This window comes from Eucyclogobius newberryi, unplaced genomic scaffold (assembly GCF_026437365.1).
Source record: "Eucyclogobius newberryi isolate DKJ021-1_F unplaced genomic scaffold, fEucNew1.0.hap1 SCAF_11, whole genome shotgun sequence".
In the NCBI taxonomy this organism is placed as follows: domain Eukaryota; kingdom Metazoa; phylum Chordata; class Actinopteri; order Gobiiformes; family Gobiidae; genus Eucyclogobius; species Eucyclogobius newberryi.
In genome coordinates this window covers 18,993,160-19,011,211 of record NW_027315735.1, presented here as the reverse complement: position 1 = coordinate 19,011,211, position 18,052 = coordinate 18,993,160, and the positions used below count along the sequence as shown (strand labels likewise).

The following is an 18,052-nucleotide window of genomic DNA, read 5'->3' as shown; positions in this document are numbered from 1 at the left end:
ACACACAACACCACACATAACAACACCACACACAGCACCACACATAACAACACCACACATAACAGCACCACCCATAACAACACCACACATAACAGCACCACACATAACAACACACAACACCACACACAGCACCACACATAACAGCACCACACATAACAGCACCACACATAACAGCACCACACACAGCACCACACATAACAACACCACACATAACAGCACCACCCATAACAACACCACACATAACAGCACCACACATAACAACACACAACACCACACACAGCACCACACATAACAGCACCACCCATAACAACACACAACACCACACATAACAACACCACACACAGCACCACACATAACAGCACCACACATAACAACACCACACACAGCACCACACATAACAACACCACACATAACAGCACCACCCATAACAACACACAACACCACACATAACAACACCACACACAGCACCACACATAACAACACCACACATAACAGCACCACCCATAACAACACACAACACCACACATAACAACACCACACACAGCACCACACATAACAACACCACACATAACAGCACCACCCATAACAACACCACACATAACAACACCACACACAGCACCACACATAACAACACACAACACCACACACAGCACCACACATAACAACACCACACATAACAACACCACACATAACAACACCACACACAGCACCACACATAACAACACACAGCACCACACATAACAGCACCACACATAACAGCACCACACATAACAGCACCACACATAACAACACCACACATAACAACACCACACATAACAACACCACACATAACAACACCACACATAACAACACCACACACAGCACCACACATAACAACACACAGCACCACACATAACAGCACCACACATAACAGCACCACACATAACAGCACCACACATAACAACACCACACATAACAACACCACACATAACAACACCACACATAACAACACCACACACAGCACCACACATAACAACACCACACATAACAGCACCACACATAACGGCACACAACACCACACATAACAGCACACACAGCACCACACACAGCACCACACACAGCACCACACACAGCACCACACAACACCACACAACACACACAGCACCACACAACACCACACAACACCACATAACACCACACATAACAGCACCACACACAGCACCACACACAGCACCACACACAGCACCACACATAACAGCACCACACACTGCACCACACACAGCACCACACACTACACCACACACAGCACCACACATAACAGCACCACACACTGCACCACACACAGCACCACACACGGCACCACACATAACAGCACCACACACTGCACCACACACAGCACCACACACTGCACCACACATAACAGCACCACACAATGCACCACACATAACAGCACCACACAATGCACCACACACAGCACCACACACTGCACCACACACAGCACCACACACTGCACCACACATAACACCACACACAACACCACACATAACACCACACACTCAGCACCACAAACACAGCACAACACCAAACCACACACACACAGCACCACACATAAGACCACACATAAGACCACACATAAGACCACACATAACACCACACATAACACCACACCACACACAGCACCACACACAGCACCACACCACACACAGCACCACACATAACACCACACACAGCACCACACACAGCACCACACACAGCACCACACACAACACCACACACAACACCACACATAACAGCACCACATATAACACCACACACTCAGCACCACAAACACAGCACCACACACAGCACCACAAACACAGCACCACACACAGCACCACACACACAGCTCAGATCTACACCAGAATGTCCTCCACATTCCACTGCACATCTCATCACGCCCTTTCCTTCTGTCAGCTGTTGAATGTTATATCTAAACCATAGCTGTTATATCTAAACCATATCTAAGTTATATCTAAACCATAGCTAAGTTATATCTAAACCATAGCTAAGTTATATCTAAACCATAGCTAAGTTATATCTAAACCATAGAACGATAAGATCAAGCATCTGTCTCTTAAGTGTGTCCATTTGTCTCACAAATGGCAGCGAGCAGTGCTGCGCTTGGCAGAAAAAAAAAACCATCCTCGATTTCTGGCCACACCACTCACGATTCTCTTTAATTATACATTTACGTGTGACAAGGCTGCATGCATTAGTCTAACTCATCCTTTTCACATTTGGCATATGAACCCAGAACGATGCCCTTGATGCCCTGGATGCACTGTACCTTTAAGGTCACATGCCCTGTACCTTTAAGGTCACATGCCCTGTACCTTTAAGGTCACATGCCCTGTACCTTTAAGGTCACATGCTTCAATGTGGCTGGAGTAATGCTGTTTCTTGCCCGACCTCAACATCCCTGTGGGAGTGTTGTCTTGTTGAATGGGAAAGACCTTGAAACTAAAGCTCAATTTTAGGAGCACTAGTAGTAGTCTACTTGTCTCCAGAGGCAGGAAGTTCTCTCTTGGGTCTCCCAAAGCTAAAAATATGCTAAGACCCTTGTTTTTCCTTGTTCTCTTTACATTAGAGACTAATGTCTGGCTGATTGCGTTCTATTTTACTGTTCCAATTTCCTTTTATTCCCAGTAGCTGGGTTTGTACATTATTTTAATTGGCTTTGTTGCCAAAACTAACGGCTCTGAAATGGCATTTTCCAATTGATCCATTTAAATCCAACCTTCTGAAAGTCCACCCAGAATAGTGAGACTTGTTGGTAACTGGTGTTATTAGTGCTTATTCATTCTCTTTTGCACCACTAACCTGTCGCCTCCAGTGTGACTTCCCCACAGGCCGTGTGAGCCGTATAGATATGACAGTGAATAAGGAGAAGCAATATAATAATTATGGCGGCTGACCCTCCTCCTTTCCCCCGCTAAACGTTGCCAGGTCAGCTGCTTTTCTTTCAGGAGAGGATTGCAGCTGTAATTTCTTCTTGCACTGAGCTGTAAATAATATTTTGTGCCGAGCAGGGAGAGTCATTGATGCGCTCCGTGGCGTTATCTCGGGCCTTTCCTCAGCACCCTCCTTTTGCCTGTAGAAGTTGAATGAAAGGTGAAGAGGCTGATGGGAAGCAGTGTTTGGCATACAAAAAGCATCTCACTTGGCGTTCTGTCTGTGCGCGGAGCCGCTAAACCCTTCAAGGCAGAGGGGAGGCATGGGTTTGAGTTTTTCATCTCGGGGAAGCTCCATAGGTTGTAATGCTCTGACAGATCCCACCACCGCCTTTGATGTGCGACGCAGCGCTGGAAGGCAGCCGTGTGATCAGCGAGAGGTGGAGTCTGGAGGAAATGTGATAGGATTCATTGAAGGAGCCCCTGCCACGACCACAGACACGCCGCGGCCCAGGCAAACACCTCATTTTACCTCACCATGGTAACCAGCCAGGAGAAGGTTGCCGGCGCTACAGCCGCCTACACTCGGCACGTTGCATCTCGTGTGAAGTTTGGTCTTTTTATTTTCCCGCTGCTAAAAACGGCAAACGTGCCGCAGCGTGGTTAAATAAACTCAGAAGCCGGACGCACTCTTGCTGTTTGTGCCATTGTCATGAGCACAATGTCTCCGGTCCTTTTATTAAGCTACATTTTTGTACCAGCTAAACAAATGTAGAATTTCCATCCTTGTTTTGCATACCTTTTCCTCTTCTCTGGAGGATGTCCGTACTCATTTTGTAATCACTTTTGACCAGCCAAACTGCTCTATTGGCGTGTTTTAAGTATAGAGCTGATCAAAATGATATTCCTAAAAGCTGCAATGTTTTTACCCTTCACGTTGTGCAATGCCTGACATTTTTCCAGCTCTCTCCAGGCATCTGCGCACTGTCAGCCTTGTCTCTACTTGACTGTGGCCCAAGCATAAGAGCACGACTCGCTGCTGACAGGAGGCTCGATGCCGCGTGGTGGTGCTTTTGAAGGATTGCATGTCAGACGAGCTTGGAACGCCGGAAGCTCTGCAAACCAGTTTTTTGAGGTCATCCAGGTTTGAGGAGCATACAAATCCCACTGTAACAAACCACGGAGTATTGAGACGGACACAAACTGGGCCCTCCTGCAGTTTTACCCGGTTTCTGTTAACATCAACAAACACCAGGTTAAGCTTTCAATATTTATCCAGTGTCACCTTTCTTCAGGAGGAGTGCTCTTGCAATAATGTGCTTTTCACTTCCTGCTGTGGAGTGGCAAGTTTAAGTTCCGTTTAAATCGTTCCCAGCTTTGAAAAGGACATTGCATTTATATTGTTGTATTTTGGGTAATGTTGTGCCTTTCCTGCAAACGTGCCAAAGTACGCATTTATGCAGAAGCACCTGTTGGCCTAAGTGTTTTCCGACTGAGTCATTCTCTCTTGGGGGAGCAGTAGTAAATGGGAGTGCATCTGAAGGCCATTGACCACACAAGCGAACGGGCCGATTTGATTTATCTATGCTCTTTGATGACGAACGATGCTTATTGATTAGCGGGTGCTTAGTTTTGCCGCCATTAGTCTTGCCTTTTTGAACTGCGCCGTGGCCAGAAGTGCTTACTCCGAGTTCTCCCACTAGCTTTTTTCCTTATGTCTTCGCCAGCCAAACAAGCTCATTTGCAACACACATCAGCGTAATAAATATATTTAGTGGCTGCTGGAAAGCTGTGAGAAGGACCAACAGTAAGGTCAATGTGGGCCATTAATTAAGAAGACTGTAACCTTGTTTAAAACTCAAAGGATGATTTGTTCCACAGCTACTTTAATCAAAGTACACAGCCATGGAGTTACACAGGACATTTTCCTGCTCAAGCCTTAATGACACATTATACTTTAAATGAAGGGTTAATGTTCAAAGGGTTGGACCATAACCTTTTAGCACCACTTCCATCTACAGAAGGCTCACATCATGGACCTTTCTTCTTTAGGCTTTATATCTGAGTAGGTTGTCTCAAGGAGATGCAGCGAGATGGCTTTTTGTGGCCACTCTCCATTTTCCTTTAAAAGCTTGGTTCAATTTCCAGTTTGTACCTTTAAATAATTCAGACTGCCTCATTTATTTTGAATTCTCCTCACATGGCTCCTCCCAGGTCTATTCCACGTACAGGCTATGCGGGCTTTGCAGCGGCAGGAGGGTGGCTCGTCATCTATATATGTATAACGTGTATTTTCAAAGAGATGTGGAGGGAATAAAATATAGAGATGGTCCGAGAGATGTGTCGTTCTCCTGGAAAAAAACTAAAATATTTGCATGCTCAACATTAATAGGACATTTTATTATGTTACCATAGTATGCGTTGATTCACTTTTTAATTCCAAGTAATATATCATTCTCATACCAAACACATTTCCTGACACAATACTTTATCAACTTTCAAAACTGACTGGAAAGATCAGGTAGCTAAAGCACTCGTCACTGGGCAGAGATGGACGAGATAAATGAAAGAGCTTTTGTAAATCATCCTTTGGAGCTTTCAACAGAACAAGGCCAAAATGTGTTGGCAAGAAAAAAGGCATGATCTAATAAAAGCTTTTTAATCCGTCCTGCTCTTTTCTGCCTTTTACCTGATTGAGATTCCTGAAATGAAAGAGCACCATTCCAAATAGTGTCCATTCAAGCAACCGCCCTACACCGATTGACTGTAACTACTAACAGTAAGATTGCGTTCATGGAATATGTCATAATTTAATACAGGGAGCATGGTGTGTAGCCTGTTACATTGAGAGATTTGTATTGTTTTTGAAAGAAATATTCCGATCAAAATGGTTCATGTGGACCGTCGCCATCTTTTGTAATATTTCATTGAATGGATTAATCTTGCATCTTTGGTTGAATAATAACATCGCCGTGTTTGTTTGTCTGTTTATGCTGACAGAGAAGACGTTGAACTTTGACAGTTTGTTTCATGTGGATAGCTCCGTGATTATATATATTAGACACAAGCGTGTAAATCTATCTGCATTTTGACTGTTAAACAACATATTCTACCTCAGCAAACCTGCCTTGCACCCCAGTTTTGAATATGGGCAGTTTAAAAAGTGACGTGACTGAACCCAACCTTATCTGTATCAATGATCACGGGTCTGTTGCAACAGCATCATCTCAATGAAACCGGTAAAAAGAAGCGAGTTGTGCATTTTTACCATTAGTCTCGTTGCCTTACAGTGCAGAGTCTTAATTATGATTAATTAAAGAGCAATCGCATGAAGTGGAGCTCGCTGCTGTATTAACGGTATAATGTCATCAGCGCTGAAGCTGACATGGACGCTTTTGAAGCTTGTCAGCATTCATCTGGGCTGTAAACGCCTTTGTTACTCCAAACCATAGTTAAGTTATATCTAAACCATAGCAAAGTTATATCTAAACCATAGCAAAGTTATATCTAAACCATAGCAAAGTTATATCTAAACCATAGTTAAGTTATATCTAAACCATAGTTAAGTTATATCTAAACCATAGCTAAGTTATATCTAAACCATAGCTAAGTTATATCTAAACCATAGCTAAGTTATATCTAAACCATAGAACGATAAGATCAAGCATCTGTCTCTTAAGTGTGTCCATTTGTCTCACAAATGGCAGCGAGCAGTGCTGCGCTTGGCAGAAAAAAAAACCCATCCTCGATTTCTGGCCACACCACTCACGATTCTCTTTAATTATACATTTACGTGTGACAAGGCTGCATGCTTTTCCTTCTCTGAAAGGTTTTTAAATATTAACTGTGCTTAGTTTCACCTCATGAACAATGACAGAAGAGCTGAAAGTGTCCTGACCACTAGGACCACAGGGACAAAGGTTAGAACGCTCCAGAAACATAATCTCTAAGCCAAAAACAAAGCCTCTCTTTATTGAGGTTTTAATTCCATAAACCAGTTAAAAAATAACTTGTGAAGCATGTAAATCTCGATGTGCATTCAACATAGAGGTCTTGCTTAGTCTTTTGTGGCTTTAATGTTTTACAAGAACGTGCATTTTGCAGCTATAGACCAGTGTCAGCATTGTGTCATCTGCTTACACATTTCCTGTTGTCTCTTGTGTGTGTGTTGTGCAAGTTTCTGTTGATTTTTGAAGTATTTCTTATTTGTCTGCATCTCTTGTTTAGTTTTCTTTATAAAACAGAAATTACTGTTTTAAGCATAAGTGATTGTGAGAACATAATGTAGGCCGGTCCAGGCTGTGTCTGGTACAGCTGTGGGGATGCCTCTAGAACAATGGGCCTTTACTTAGCCACGAGAGCTCTTTAGGCTTCTCATAGTCGTCTGTGCACGAGGCTGTTCATCACACTGCAAACCGCGGACTGAGCAGATATGGCGTCTCTATTTAAATAATGGAGGTAACTCCTATTATAGCTTTCCTCTGACAACGGACAATATTGGTTTCTGATGCTGTGTATTAGTTTAGATGGGTTTAGAACAAGGGGGTATTTTGTTTTGTGGTTGTTGGTTCCTGTATGCTGAGTCATGTGTTTCTGAATGTGCATGTGCTAACTTTGAGCCATTGACCTTAAAGTACGTTCTTTTTGTCAGTTTGGACTTTTTGTAATCAGTACCCTCATGTAGTTACTCTTTTTTGGAAGTCTTTAAGAATCACACATTCAAAAGAATGCCTTGAGAATATCATGAGTTGAAGAACAATTTGTTACTTTTAAAACTGGCTTTGAGAATGTATTTCAAACTAACAAGAATGTGATTTTTACATTCACCCACACTTTTTCTTGGAACATAAAAATGCCATACTTTGTAAATACTTCAGACTCAATTACCACGTGGATGTAAAAAAAGTGTCTTCAAATGTGTATGTATTCAATGTAGCATTGAGGTATTTATTCTTTCCCTGTTTAAATTATCTTACATTAAGACACCTAGGCCTTTACAATGTCATTTTTATCTGTGGAGCAATAAACCGATAACTGCTAAACTGTGTGCCGGATAACACTTACCTGTAATGGCTACACAAAGACAGGAACTATATCAGCAATGCTGATAGGATAGAATATAAACGGGTAGATTATACACGGCTACAAAATAAACAGGTAGAGGCGATGTAGTCTCCGATTAATATGAAGGTGAGGAGTTACTATTGTCTCATTTGTATTTAAGGACAAGTCAGATACAGAGTAAGAGTTAGGCAGATAAAGGAACAATACTGAACCTAATATTTTGGTTAAATAAATAAATTGGTTCAAGCTCAGCTTTAATTGTGGAAAGAAAACCTTTTTGTTTTTGTTATTTAAAAAAAAAAAGCAAAAAGCTCCTCTCAAATTTAGCTCAGCAAAAAAAATTGGATGCATAAAACATTGTTCACTTGCTGCTGCCAGCATCTTTATTTGCTCTCATCAAACTGTAGCTGTTCACTCTCCGACAGATACAGCAGTATACAGTATTTTGTCAGCCACGCTTCACTGAGCCCCTGATGCAGCGCTCAGCCTCTCTCGACCAGGGGGTGTTAATTAAAGGAAAACTTGCTGAATCCATTGTGTAGTCCTGCTTGTGTTAAATTTAGTAACAAACCTGAAGTTTGTGAGCACTCAGCACATTAAGATAAGTCAAGAGCAAATGGGGGGGAAAAGTAGCTACTGGTCGATAGCTTTGTCTATATTTAGAAAGTAGCATAGTGTAAGGCAAGGCAAGTTTATTTGTAGAGCGCAATTCAAAGTGCTTCACACAACAGGAAAAAGATGCATTAAAATCACAAAGACATGACAGAACAGTTTAAGACATTAAAGAAGTGTGCAAAGAAGATCATTTCAGTCATATGCACAGCTTAACAAAACAGATTTGAACATTGTCAGAATAGAGGCGTCTCACATCTTCAGGAAGCAGGAGGCCGAGCCCCGAGGTCCTCAGAGTCTGAGATGGTTCATATGGCACTAACATATCCAAGATGTACTTTGGTGCTAGGCCATAGAGAGACTTGTACACAAGCAGAGCTGCTTTAAAGTCTATTCTCTGAGCCACAGGAGCCAATGCAGAGACCTGAGAACAGGACTAATGTGATGGTACTTCCTGGTTCTAGTCAGGACCCGAGCAGCAGCGTTCTGGATGTACTGCAGCTGTTTTACAGCTCGTTTGGAGAGGCCAGTGAGCAGGCCATTACAGTAGTCTAATCTACTGGAGGGAGACAACAGCATGGTCTCTCAAAGTCTAGTTTAAACACTATGCTTTAGATTTTGGCAATGTTTTTTAGATGGTAAAAAGCTGCTGATGTTATTGATTTGATGTGGCTGTTAAAGTTCAAGTCTGAGTCCATTATTACCTCCAGATTTCTAACTTGATTTGTAGGTTTTAGAGCGAGACTCTGGAGGTGACCGCTAACACTTTCTCTTTGTTTCTGTGGGCCAAAGACGACTATTTCAGTCTTGTCTGAGTTCAGCTGGAGAAAGTTGTTTTGCATCCACTCACTGATCTGTTGGATGCAGTGACAGAGTGAATCCACTGGTCCATAGTCACCTGCCGACAGTGAAACATAGATCTGAGTGTCGTGAAAATAACAACACTTATCAGCTGACCTAAAGGCAGCTTGTAGAGGTTGAACAGAAGGGGTCCCAGGATTGACCCTTGGGGCACTCCACAGGTCAGGGTCATGTGGTCTGAGACACAGTTACCAATTTCAACAAAGTACTTCCTGTCTTCCAAATAGGACCTTAACCAATTTAGGGCAGTGCCAGTGATGCCCACCCAGTCCTCTAGTCTCTGAGAGGATCCCGTGATCGACAGTGTCAAAAGCAGCACTCAGATCCAACAGAATTAAGACTCAGGCTTTGGTCGTTTCGGTGTTCAGGCTTATGTCATCTGTCACCTTGACAAGAGCAGTCTCAGTGCTGTGATGAGGTCTAAAACCTGACTGAACATCAAATGAGTTGTTTGTTAAGAGGAAATCTGTGAGCTGTTGGTAAACAACCTTTTCAAGGTCTTTGCCCCAAAATGGCAGATTCAAGATGTTGTTGTTGTTGTTTTATGGCGGTTGGTATCCAAGTGTTACATTACCGCCAGACTTTGTTCCTTGACTCCAGCTGGCCTTCTTCCACGCCAGACTGTTGTTGTTGTTGTTTTATGGCGGTTGACATCCGAGTGTTGCATTACCGCCAGACTTTATTCCTTAGACTTTGTCGTAGTCCTAAAAGTTCTTCTTCCAGTGCCTTGACTTCCAGTGCTTTGTCCTCAGACTCTGTCGTAGTCCGTAAAAGTACTCCTTCCATTGCTTTGGTGCTACAAAGCCCATGAGGTCATGATATGTCTTTGTGACTAGAATAGTTGTTGTTGTTGTTGTTGTTTTATGGCGGTTGGCATCCGAGTGTTGCATTACCGCCAGACTTTATTCCTCAGACGTTTCGTAGTCCTCAGACTCTGTCGTAGTCCGTTGTTGTTGTTGTTGTTGTTGTTGTTGTTGTTGTTGTTGTTTTATGGCGGTTGGCATCCAAGTGTTGCATTACCGCCAGACTTTATTCCTCAGACTTCGTAGTCCTCAGACTCTGTCGTAGTCCGTAAAAGTACTCCTTCCATTGCTTTGGTGTTACAAAGCCCATGAGGTCATGATATGTCTTTGTGACTAGAATAGTTGTTGTTGTTTCAGTGACCAACCGGCTTTATTCCAGGGAGACTCTTCTTCATCTTCCTCTCCTTCTTTGACGTTCGGTGCTTCCACCGTACAGCCTTATTCTTCAGGCTTCATTCTATAGGCTTTAATATGTCCACTGATGTCGCCGCTTGGTAGCCGCGCGTCTACGAGACTGGGCGAGGACAGGAGACCACCCCCATCTCGTCACTCTGATCACTCTGACTCCCCACAAGCAGACCCCCATCACTCCGACTCCCATTTAGCGCCTTTAGCCTGTTTTCTATATCTGCCCAATCAAGCTCCTTTGTTCCAAGGAATCTCCCTGCAGCTTTAGCAATGATCCTGACCCTTTCAGTTCTGCTTTGAGTCTGAGCAGCACAGTTTACAACATCCACCATAAAGAGTACAAAATCCTCTCTATCCACAACCAGGGTATTCTCATTAATTCTGGAACCTGCACACTTGGGACCTCCACTCTTGAAACCTTCACACTTCTTGGGAGCCACGCTGGCCTTTCTCATTTCGCCCTGGCTGGGAGCAGCGCTGGCTCCTCTCTCTGTATTTACTCTAAACTCGTTACTTGAAACTTTCTTGACTGCATCTGCATAGGATATACCTTGAGAGACCTTTATTTTCTGCACCTCAGCAGCTCTTTTGCTAAACCTGCATCCCCCGTAGGCAGAGCTATGTTCTTCCCCACAGTTACAGCACTTCAGTTTTGCTCCCACGTCACACTTCCCATACTCATGATCTCCTGCACATTTACCACACCTTTGCCTCCCTCTACAGACCGCTGCAATATGCCCAAAGCGCTGGCACTTAAAGCAACGCAGGGGCGGCGGAACATATGGCCTGACGCTATAGCACATGTACCCAATGAACACCTTACTAGGCAGGCACCTCCCTTCAAGTGTTACCATTACCGACAGGCTGTCACATCTTACCCCAAACCGGGTCACCTTCAAACGCCTAGCGTCCACCACCGTAACTCCCGTCAAATTCTCCTTAACTTCATCCACAGACGTCGCCGTAGGGACACCTACGATAACTCCTCTGACCGTGTTTCTTTCAGCATTAGACACAAGAATGTCCTTTCCACCCAGACGTTTAGTTCCAATCGCCTTCCGTTGCTGAGCCGCGTCCTTGCACACGACCAGCAGCGAGCCATCTCTAAGGACACTCGCACTCTTGATCACTCCCACAGCTACAGTTAGGCTCTTTGACAATGCCACTGAATTCCACTCCTTAAAGGATGCACTGTCCTGTGCAAGCTTTATGATCACCTTACAGTCTCTGCTCTCACCCCGGATATCAATAGCTTGTTTCAGAGACCAACCGGCTTTATTCCAGGGAGACTCTTCTTCATCTTCCTCTCCTTCTTTGACGTTCGGTGCTTCCACCGTACAGCTTTATTCTTTAGGCTTCATTCTATAGGCTTTAAAATTTCCACTGATGTCGCTGCTTGGTAGCCGTGCGTCTACGAGACTGGGCGGGGACAGGAGACCACCCCCACCCCCATCTCGTCACTCTGATCACTCTGACTCCCCAAAAGCAGACCCCCATCACTCCGACTCCCATTTAGCGCCTTTAGCCTGTTTTCTATATCTGCCCAATCAAGCTCCTTTGTTCCAAGGAATCTCCCTGCAGCTTTAGCAATGATCCTGATCCTTTCAGTTCTACTTTGAGTCTGAGCAGCACAGTTTACAACATCCACCATAAAGAGTACAAAATCCTCTCTATCCACAACCAGGGTATTCTCATTAATTCTGGAACACTGGACACTCGCACTCTTGATCACTCCCACAGCTACAGTTAGGCTCTTTGACAATGCCACTGAATTCCACTCCTTAAAGGATGCACTATCCTGTGCAAGCTTTATGATCACCTTACAGTCTCTGCTCTCACCCCGGATATCAATAGCTTCAGCCTCATCCTGCTGCTCATTCCCAGAACCCTCGGACGAGCTAAGGGACTTTTTACGTTTCCGGGCACGTGCAGCCAGAAAAGGCTGCTCCTGTTGTTGTTGTTGTTGTTGTTTTATGGCGGTTGGCATCCAAGTGTTGCATTACCGCCAGACTTTATTCCTCAGACTTTGTCGTAGTCCTCAGACTCTGTCTGTATTCTTTAGACTTTACCCTATAGACTCCATTCTTCAGTTCTTCCTCTACTACTTTGGTGTTTCAAAGCCCACGTGTTCAAAGCACAGGAGTTCCAAGCCCACAAACTCCAAGCAAGAGCTTGAATGGGCAGAAATAGAAAACAGGCTAAAGGCGCTAAATGGGAGTTGGAGTGACGGAAGTCTACTTTTGGGGAATCGGAGTGATCAGAGTGAATAACTGGAGGTGGGGGCGGTCTCCTGTCCTCGCCCAGTCTAGTAGATGCACGGCTACCAAGCAACGACACAAGTGGAAATATCAAAACCTACAGAATAAAGCTGTACCACGGAAGCACCGAACATCAAAGAAGGAGAGGAAGATGAAGAAGAGTCAGCCCTGGAATAAAGCCGGTCGGACTCGGGGAAAATGAAGTCTGAAGAATAAAGTCTGGCGGTAATGCAACACTTGGATGCCAACCGCCATAAAACAACAACAGCAACAACATTAGATCCTCTTCTTCCTCCTCATCCTCGGCACATCCTTCAACTCTATAAACGTCTACCCAACCATGTGTTATATAAGTAAGCAACTACAGCACCTTGTCACTGGAATGTAAGAATATTCCGCAGCGAATCAGCACATGCTCGACAGTCTCTGGCACTTGACAGTGATTACACAGACCGGTCGGATGTTTGCCTATCCTACTCAGTGACCAATTGAGTCCAGTATGGCCCATCCTCATGCGTGCAAAGGCCCTTTCCTTCCCTGCGTTCCTGCCCATGGATCTGCATGGACCAACACTACCCAAGTTGTGCCGGTAATTACTCAGTACTGTGGCATCACGGAGAGGCTTTATGACCGCAGTTTTCAAAGACATTGGGAATGTTCCAGATTGAAGCGTTAACTCTGTGAGTGAATGGTGCTAACAAACTGTTCAGCACAGACTTTAGAAATCTGGTGGGTAGCATATCGGGGCAGCATGTAGATGAACTCAGACTGGTGACAATCTCCTGAACAGTTTGTCAGTTACATGTGCAAAGTGATTTAGGTCTAGGTGGTTTTAGGGTTATTTTTTGCTTTGTGGGATTCATAGCATTTTTAATGCCCTGAACTTTGTCATTAAAGAATAATGCAAACTCGTTACACTTGGATGTGGAAATGAGTTCTAACGGCAGCTGAGCTGGAGGGTTTGTTAATCTGTTCACTGTGGCAAACAGTACACGCGAGGTGTTACTGCAGCTTCCAATTATTGTGAACAACTTGTATGTTTCTACATTTGCAGGTTAAGGTACTGACAACACAGGTTCAGTTGTGATTATACTTTCTTTTTTAAACCAGCAAGCGTGTAGTCTACACATGGTTCCTTTAACTTGAGTGTACGTCCAAGTTGTTTGCCCAAGTGGTGTCCACTTCATAGCTGAGTTAATATCTACATTTGTTAAAATGACCAGAAAAAAAAAAATCAGCAAAATTCAGCAACTTTACAGGTCCCCACAATTTAGGACTGTTGTTTTAAAGCAACAGTGCTAGTCACAAAAGCACCAGGGTGTAAGGACAGTGGATGTTGGGATATTTGCAAATTTTCTATGAGTATTGTTTAATCTGTTTTTCATTGTCGCCCTTTGAGGCAACTGTTGTGGTTTCGGGCATTACAAAAATATATTTAATTGGAAATTGAATTGAACCACCATTTTTCAAGTTTATATAAGCAACATGATTTATCTCTACAACACTAGTTATTGTTGTTGCTCATTTTTTAGCAGAAATGAGTGAAGCATAAATTTAGTACATGTAGGCATAAGCCACTGTTACGTAAGACTGGTAGATCTTTTCCATCCTCGCCTGCATTTGATAAAGTTATTTTCTATTAAATTTATGCTTCGCTCCTAATTACAGGACATACTCTGGGTATTTACTTGTCATTATGAGCCGGGCTTCAGTCTGCTGTAGAGGTATTTTTGATCTTACCTTACAGTTTGAGGGGCTTCTGGTCCAGGTGGCCAATATTCAGATTGTCTGGCTCTGGTCCAATGTCAGAAGAAGGATCCTCTGTCCCCTGGAGCCACATGGTATGACTCTGATAGTAGCTGTTGCGGATTCTGTGCAAACGCCAATGATTGCAAAGGCTCCAGCAGAACATTATGTTATCATTCTCTAGATCAGTGGTTTCCCAAACCTTTTTCTCACTATTTTACCTGTGAATATGTTTGTGACCCTACATTCTCCGCCTACTTTAGAAGCAACTGTCTTAGGAAATGTATAGTTATTATTTAGTTAGTAAAGAAAGTTATGGAACAGTAATGATAATTCAGTTTAGAACTTCTGGAGACTGATATCTGAAGTGTATCTATAAAGAAAGGTCCCCGGTTGTCTTTGCTTGTGATTCTGCCTTTTATGGGTGAGGAATGCCCTGCACATGTTGTTTTGAAGCAAGTCCTGCTCCTGCCTGGCTGCTGGTCTCCTGGGGTCTACAGTCCTGTGAGCATGTGTTGTGTGTGTCTGTGCCATCTGCATAAGCAGGAAACGCCTCTATGTATCTGAAATCAGCATATTTCTCAGGGCCACTTTTCTTACTTTGAATGTACATCAAAAATGAGTGACCACTTGTTCAGAAGAAATTTAGGTTTTTGGCTGGGCTGTTTCTTCTCGTTGACCTGGGTCTTGCCAGTGTGCGCTGAATGTACTTGTAATGAGCTTTTCCAGAAGAGTGTCCCCCTTTAATTTTCTGCTCCACAATAGAAATACTAATCTCTTAATTCTGCAACTCTGGCTGCAATTAAGGTCACATGTAAGAGCAGCCTTTTTACTTGCACAACAAAGCCTTCCCTCGTCTGTTTCTTAATGACCTTTAGCGAGAATGAAATGTGTTTCTCTTCTTTCTCTGTAGCTTGGACGTGATGAGAGACGAGTGGACAGCAGGACTGTTTATGTGGGCCTTCAGTCAAGTCCAGACAGTGAGGGGTTCATCCCTCCAAAGTTCTGTGACAACAGAATTGTGTCCTCCAAGGTAAGTAGCGCAAGGACACTCTTCATATGTTTAAAGATGACTGACAGTAGATGAAACATGTTATTTTTTAGCCATTTTCCTTCTTCTGTCTTATAAATCCCAGCCCTTGCCTACCACAGACGTTAATTTCCATTTTAAGTACTTAATTACTCTATCACATGATGGGGGCACCCTGCACGTGTACACTCAGTACATAACCAGTCACATACAGAACTATTGGTAGATTGATTAACTGGGGGATGATGTTAGTGGTTAGTGTTCCAAAGAACAGTCAACAAATGAACAAATTAGCTCATAACTTATAGGAAGTTATCTGTCCTTTCCCTCTGTATCTACTTGCGTTGTAACACCAAAATTTCCCCATGTGTGGACAATAAAGGCATATCATATTATCATAGTACCAAAATGTAATCCATCTCGAGAGGAATCCCTACTTTCATAGTGAAAGATAGAGGAATCATGTGCATTTTAGAAATAGATAGGCTTAGCAATACTATCTACAATCTATCTACCTTTCAAAAAAGGGTGCAACACGTTTGCTTTGTTTTTCAATTTCTAAACACTGAAATACAGATCTAGCTCATATTAAATCAGAACAAGGTAGCTTCAGCATTAGAGCTCCCCCACAGCTTCCTTGCGAAAGTACACAGTCCCAAATATGTTTCGTTTTCTTTTCCTTTTCTTTCTTAAAAGTTTGCCTTTAAATGCAACGCAAATACATTCCTCATTTTTTTATCTGTAATACATGGCAGTTTGGTGCTTTCTCCTCTCCTGTTTCAACAGATGCCTACAAGCATCACTTAAATTTCACCACAACCTAGTGTTGTTGGTGTACAAGCGGCTCTCTATACAGGCCTATGGACATGAAAGGTTAAAGTAATGGAGAATGCAAAGCTGTGAATAAGATGAGTGAAATTGTAGAGACCGGGTAAAGATTAGGCAGTCATTGTTGTAACAAACTAAAAAGTAATTGTTGGTGTAACAGACTAAAAGCAATACAGATTCGGAATCGGACCCCACCATCATCTTTAGTCCGTTACATTTAGCTCCACAAACAAGTCCCTGCATCTGGTGTGTCATACGTTTTTTCATTACTTCTCTCTTTTCTCTCTGCCAAAATGAGATGGTCCATTCTGCTGTAGCTGCATTTTGCCTCCCAATGCAGACACTCCCTTTTAGAAAGGCTGCTTAGTGGCACTTTCTGTGTAAATACAGTAGGTGCTACTTGTACGATATTACAAGTGAGAGCTCCTAAACGGGATATAGTCAGCCTTCTCTGAGAAATTTAGGTAGATAAAAGTGATAAAACAGCCCCATCAAAATAACCATTCAAGACCATTTACAACTGATAAAATGGGTACATGTAGGTTTCAGTGGCCCTATTCTCTCTCCTTTTTGTACTTCACTTCCACCAACAAAAGACATTTCAATTATTGTTAAAAATTATATCTGTGATTCTCTTCTCTTTACAGTATACGGTGTGGAACTTTCTACCAAAGAATCTTTTTGAACAATTCAGAAGAATCGCCAATTTCTACTTTCTTATAATCTTCCTGGTTCAGGTGAGGACAGGCATCTTTTACTAAACAAAGCTGATATAATGGTGAAGCAAGATTCATTCTAACTTGTCTTAGTTCAACATGGCTAACCAAAGTTGTCATAGTAAAATGCGTCTATGTACAAATGGTCCGGATCAGCTTTTCCTCTTACTTTGAGCTGATTATGATGGCTCCACATTTTTATCAAAACTTTCAAAAAAACTAACAAAACATGGGCAGTTTCATAGTCTCATAAGCATGTACCAAGCTAAGACTGATTGGGGTCATCTGATCAGACTTAACTGAAAACTTCCCTGTTGCAAAACAAACTATCGTCCATGTGCCTCATCTCTCATTTAGTCCGATTACGATATATAAAACATCATGACTGATTCACCTTTTGAGATAAAGTTCAGTCATTTTGTTGCTCCGCTGATCTGCCTTTCTAGATGAACTGGCAGTGTGCACAAAGCGCATCTTAAACGTCAGGTCTGTATTAGCGTTGATTAAACCAATGCTTATTTTGTTTGTTGAAGAACTTGAGCCTTGAGCTAGTTTCAGCGTGGGATCTCAGAATAAGCCTGTACTTGTTCAGCGATGTTGATGAAATACTCTCCCATGTCGTTGTGCTACGAATGCTTGTTTACACATTGCTTAAACCTGTTGGGCCATTTGTGTACACCTGAGGGCTGTTTCATAAAACTCCATCAGCAAAGTGAGGATCAGGGCCCGACTTCTCTCTTAACGGAGGGTAAACGCAAGGCTTAATCCGTTTCACCACTCACATTCAGGACATTTCCAACCATTCTCAGCCCAGTTA

At 43.0% G+C, this 18,052-nt stretch overlaps 2 protein-coding genes across 7 annotated transcripts in view; one reads left to right on the top strand and one right to left on the bottom strand.

Annotated features, from left to right (window-relative positions):
• Positions 1 to 18,052, bottom strand: part of arr3b (arrestin 3b, retinal (X-arrestin)) — a 338,825-nt gene that overhangs the window by 78,611 nt on the left and 242,162 nt on the right. The window lies entirely within an intron of this gene.
• Positions 1 to 18,052, top strand: part of atp11c (ATPase phospholipid transporting 11C) — a 48,771-nt gene that overhangs the window by 452 nt on the left and 30,267 nt on the right. For all 6 annotated transcript variants that reach the window (XM_072437031.1, XM_072437024.1, XM_072436997.1 and 3 more), the window contains exons 2-3: positions 15,575 to 15,694; positions 17,167 to 17,256. In XM_072437031.1, coding sequence (XP_072293132.1) covers positions 15,575 to 15,694; positions 17,167 to 17,256 — 210 coding nt within the window. The remainder of the gene's footprint in view (positions 1 to 15,574; positions 15,695 to 17,166; positions 17,257 to 18,052) is intronic.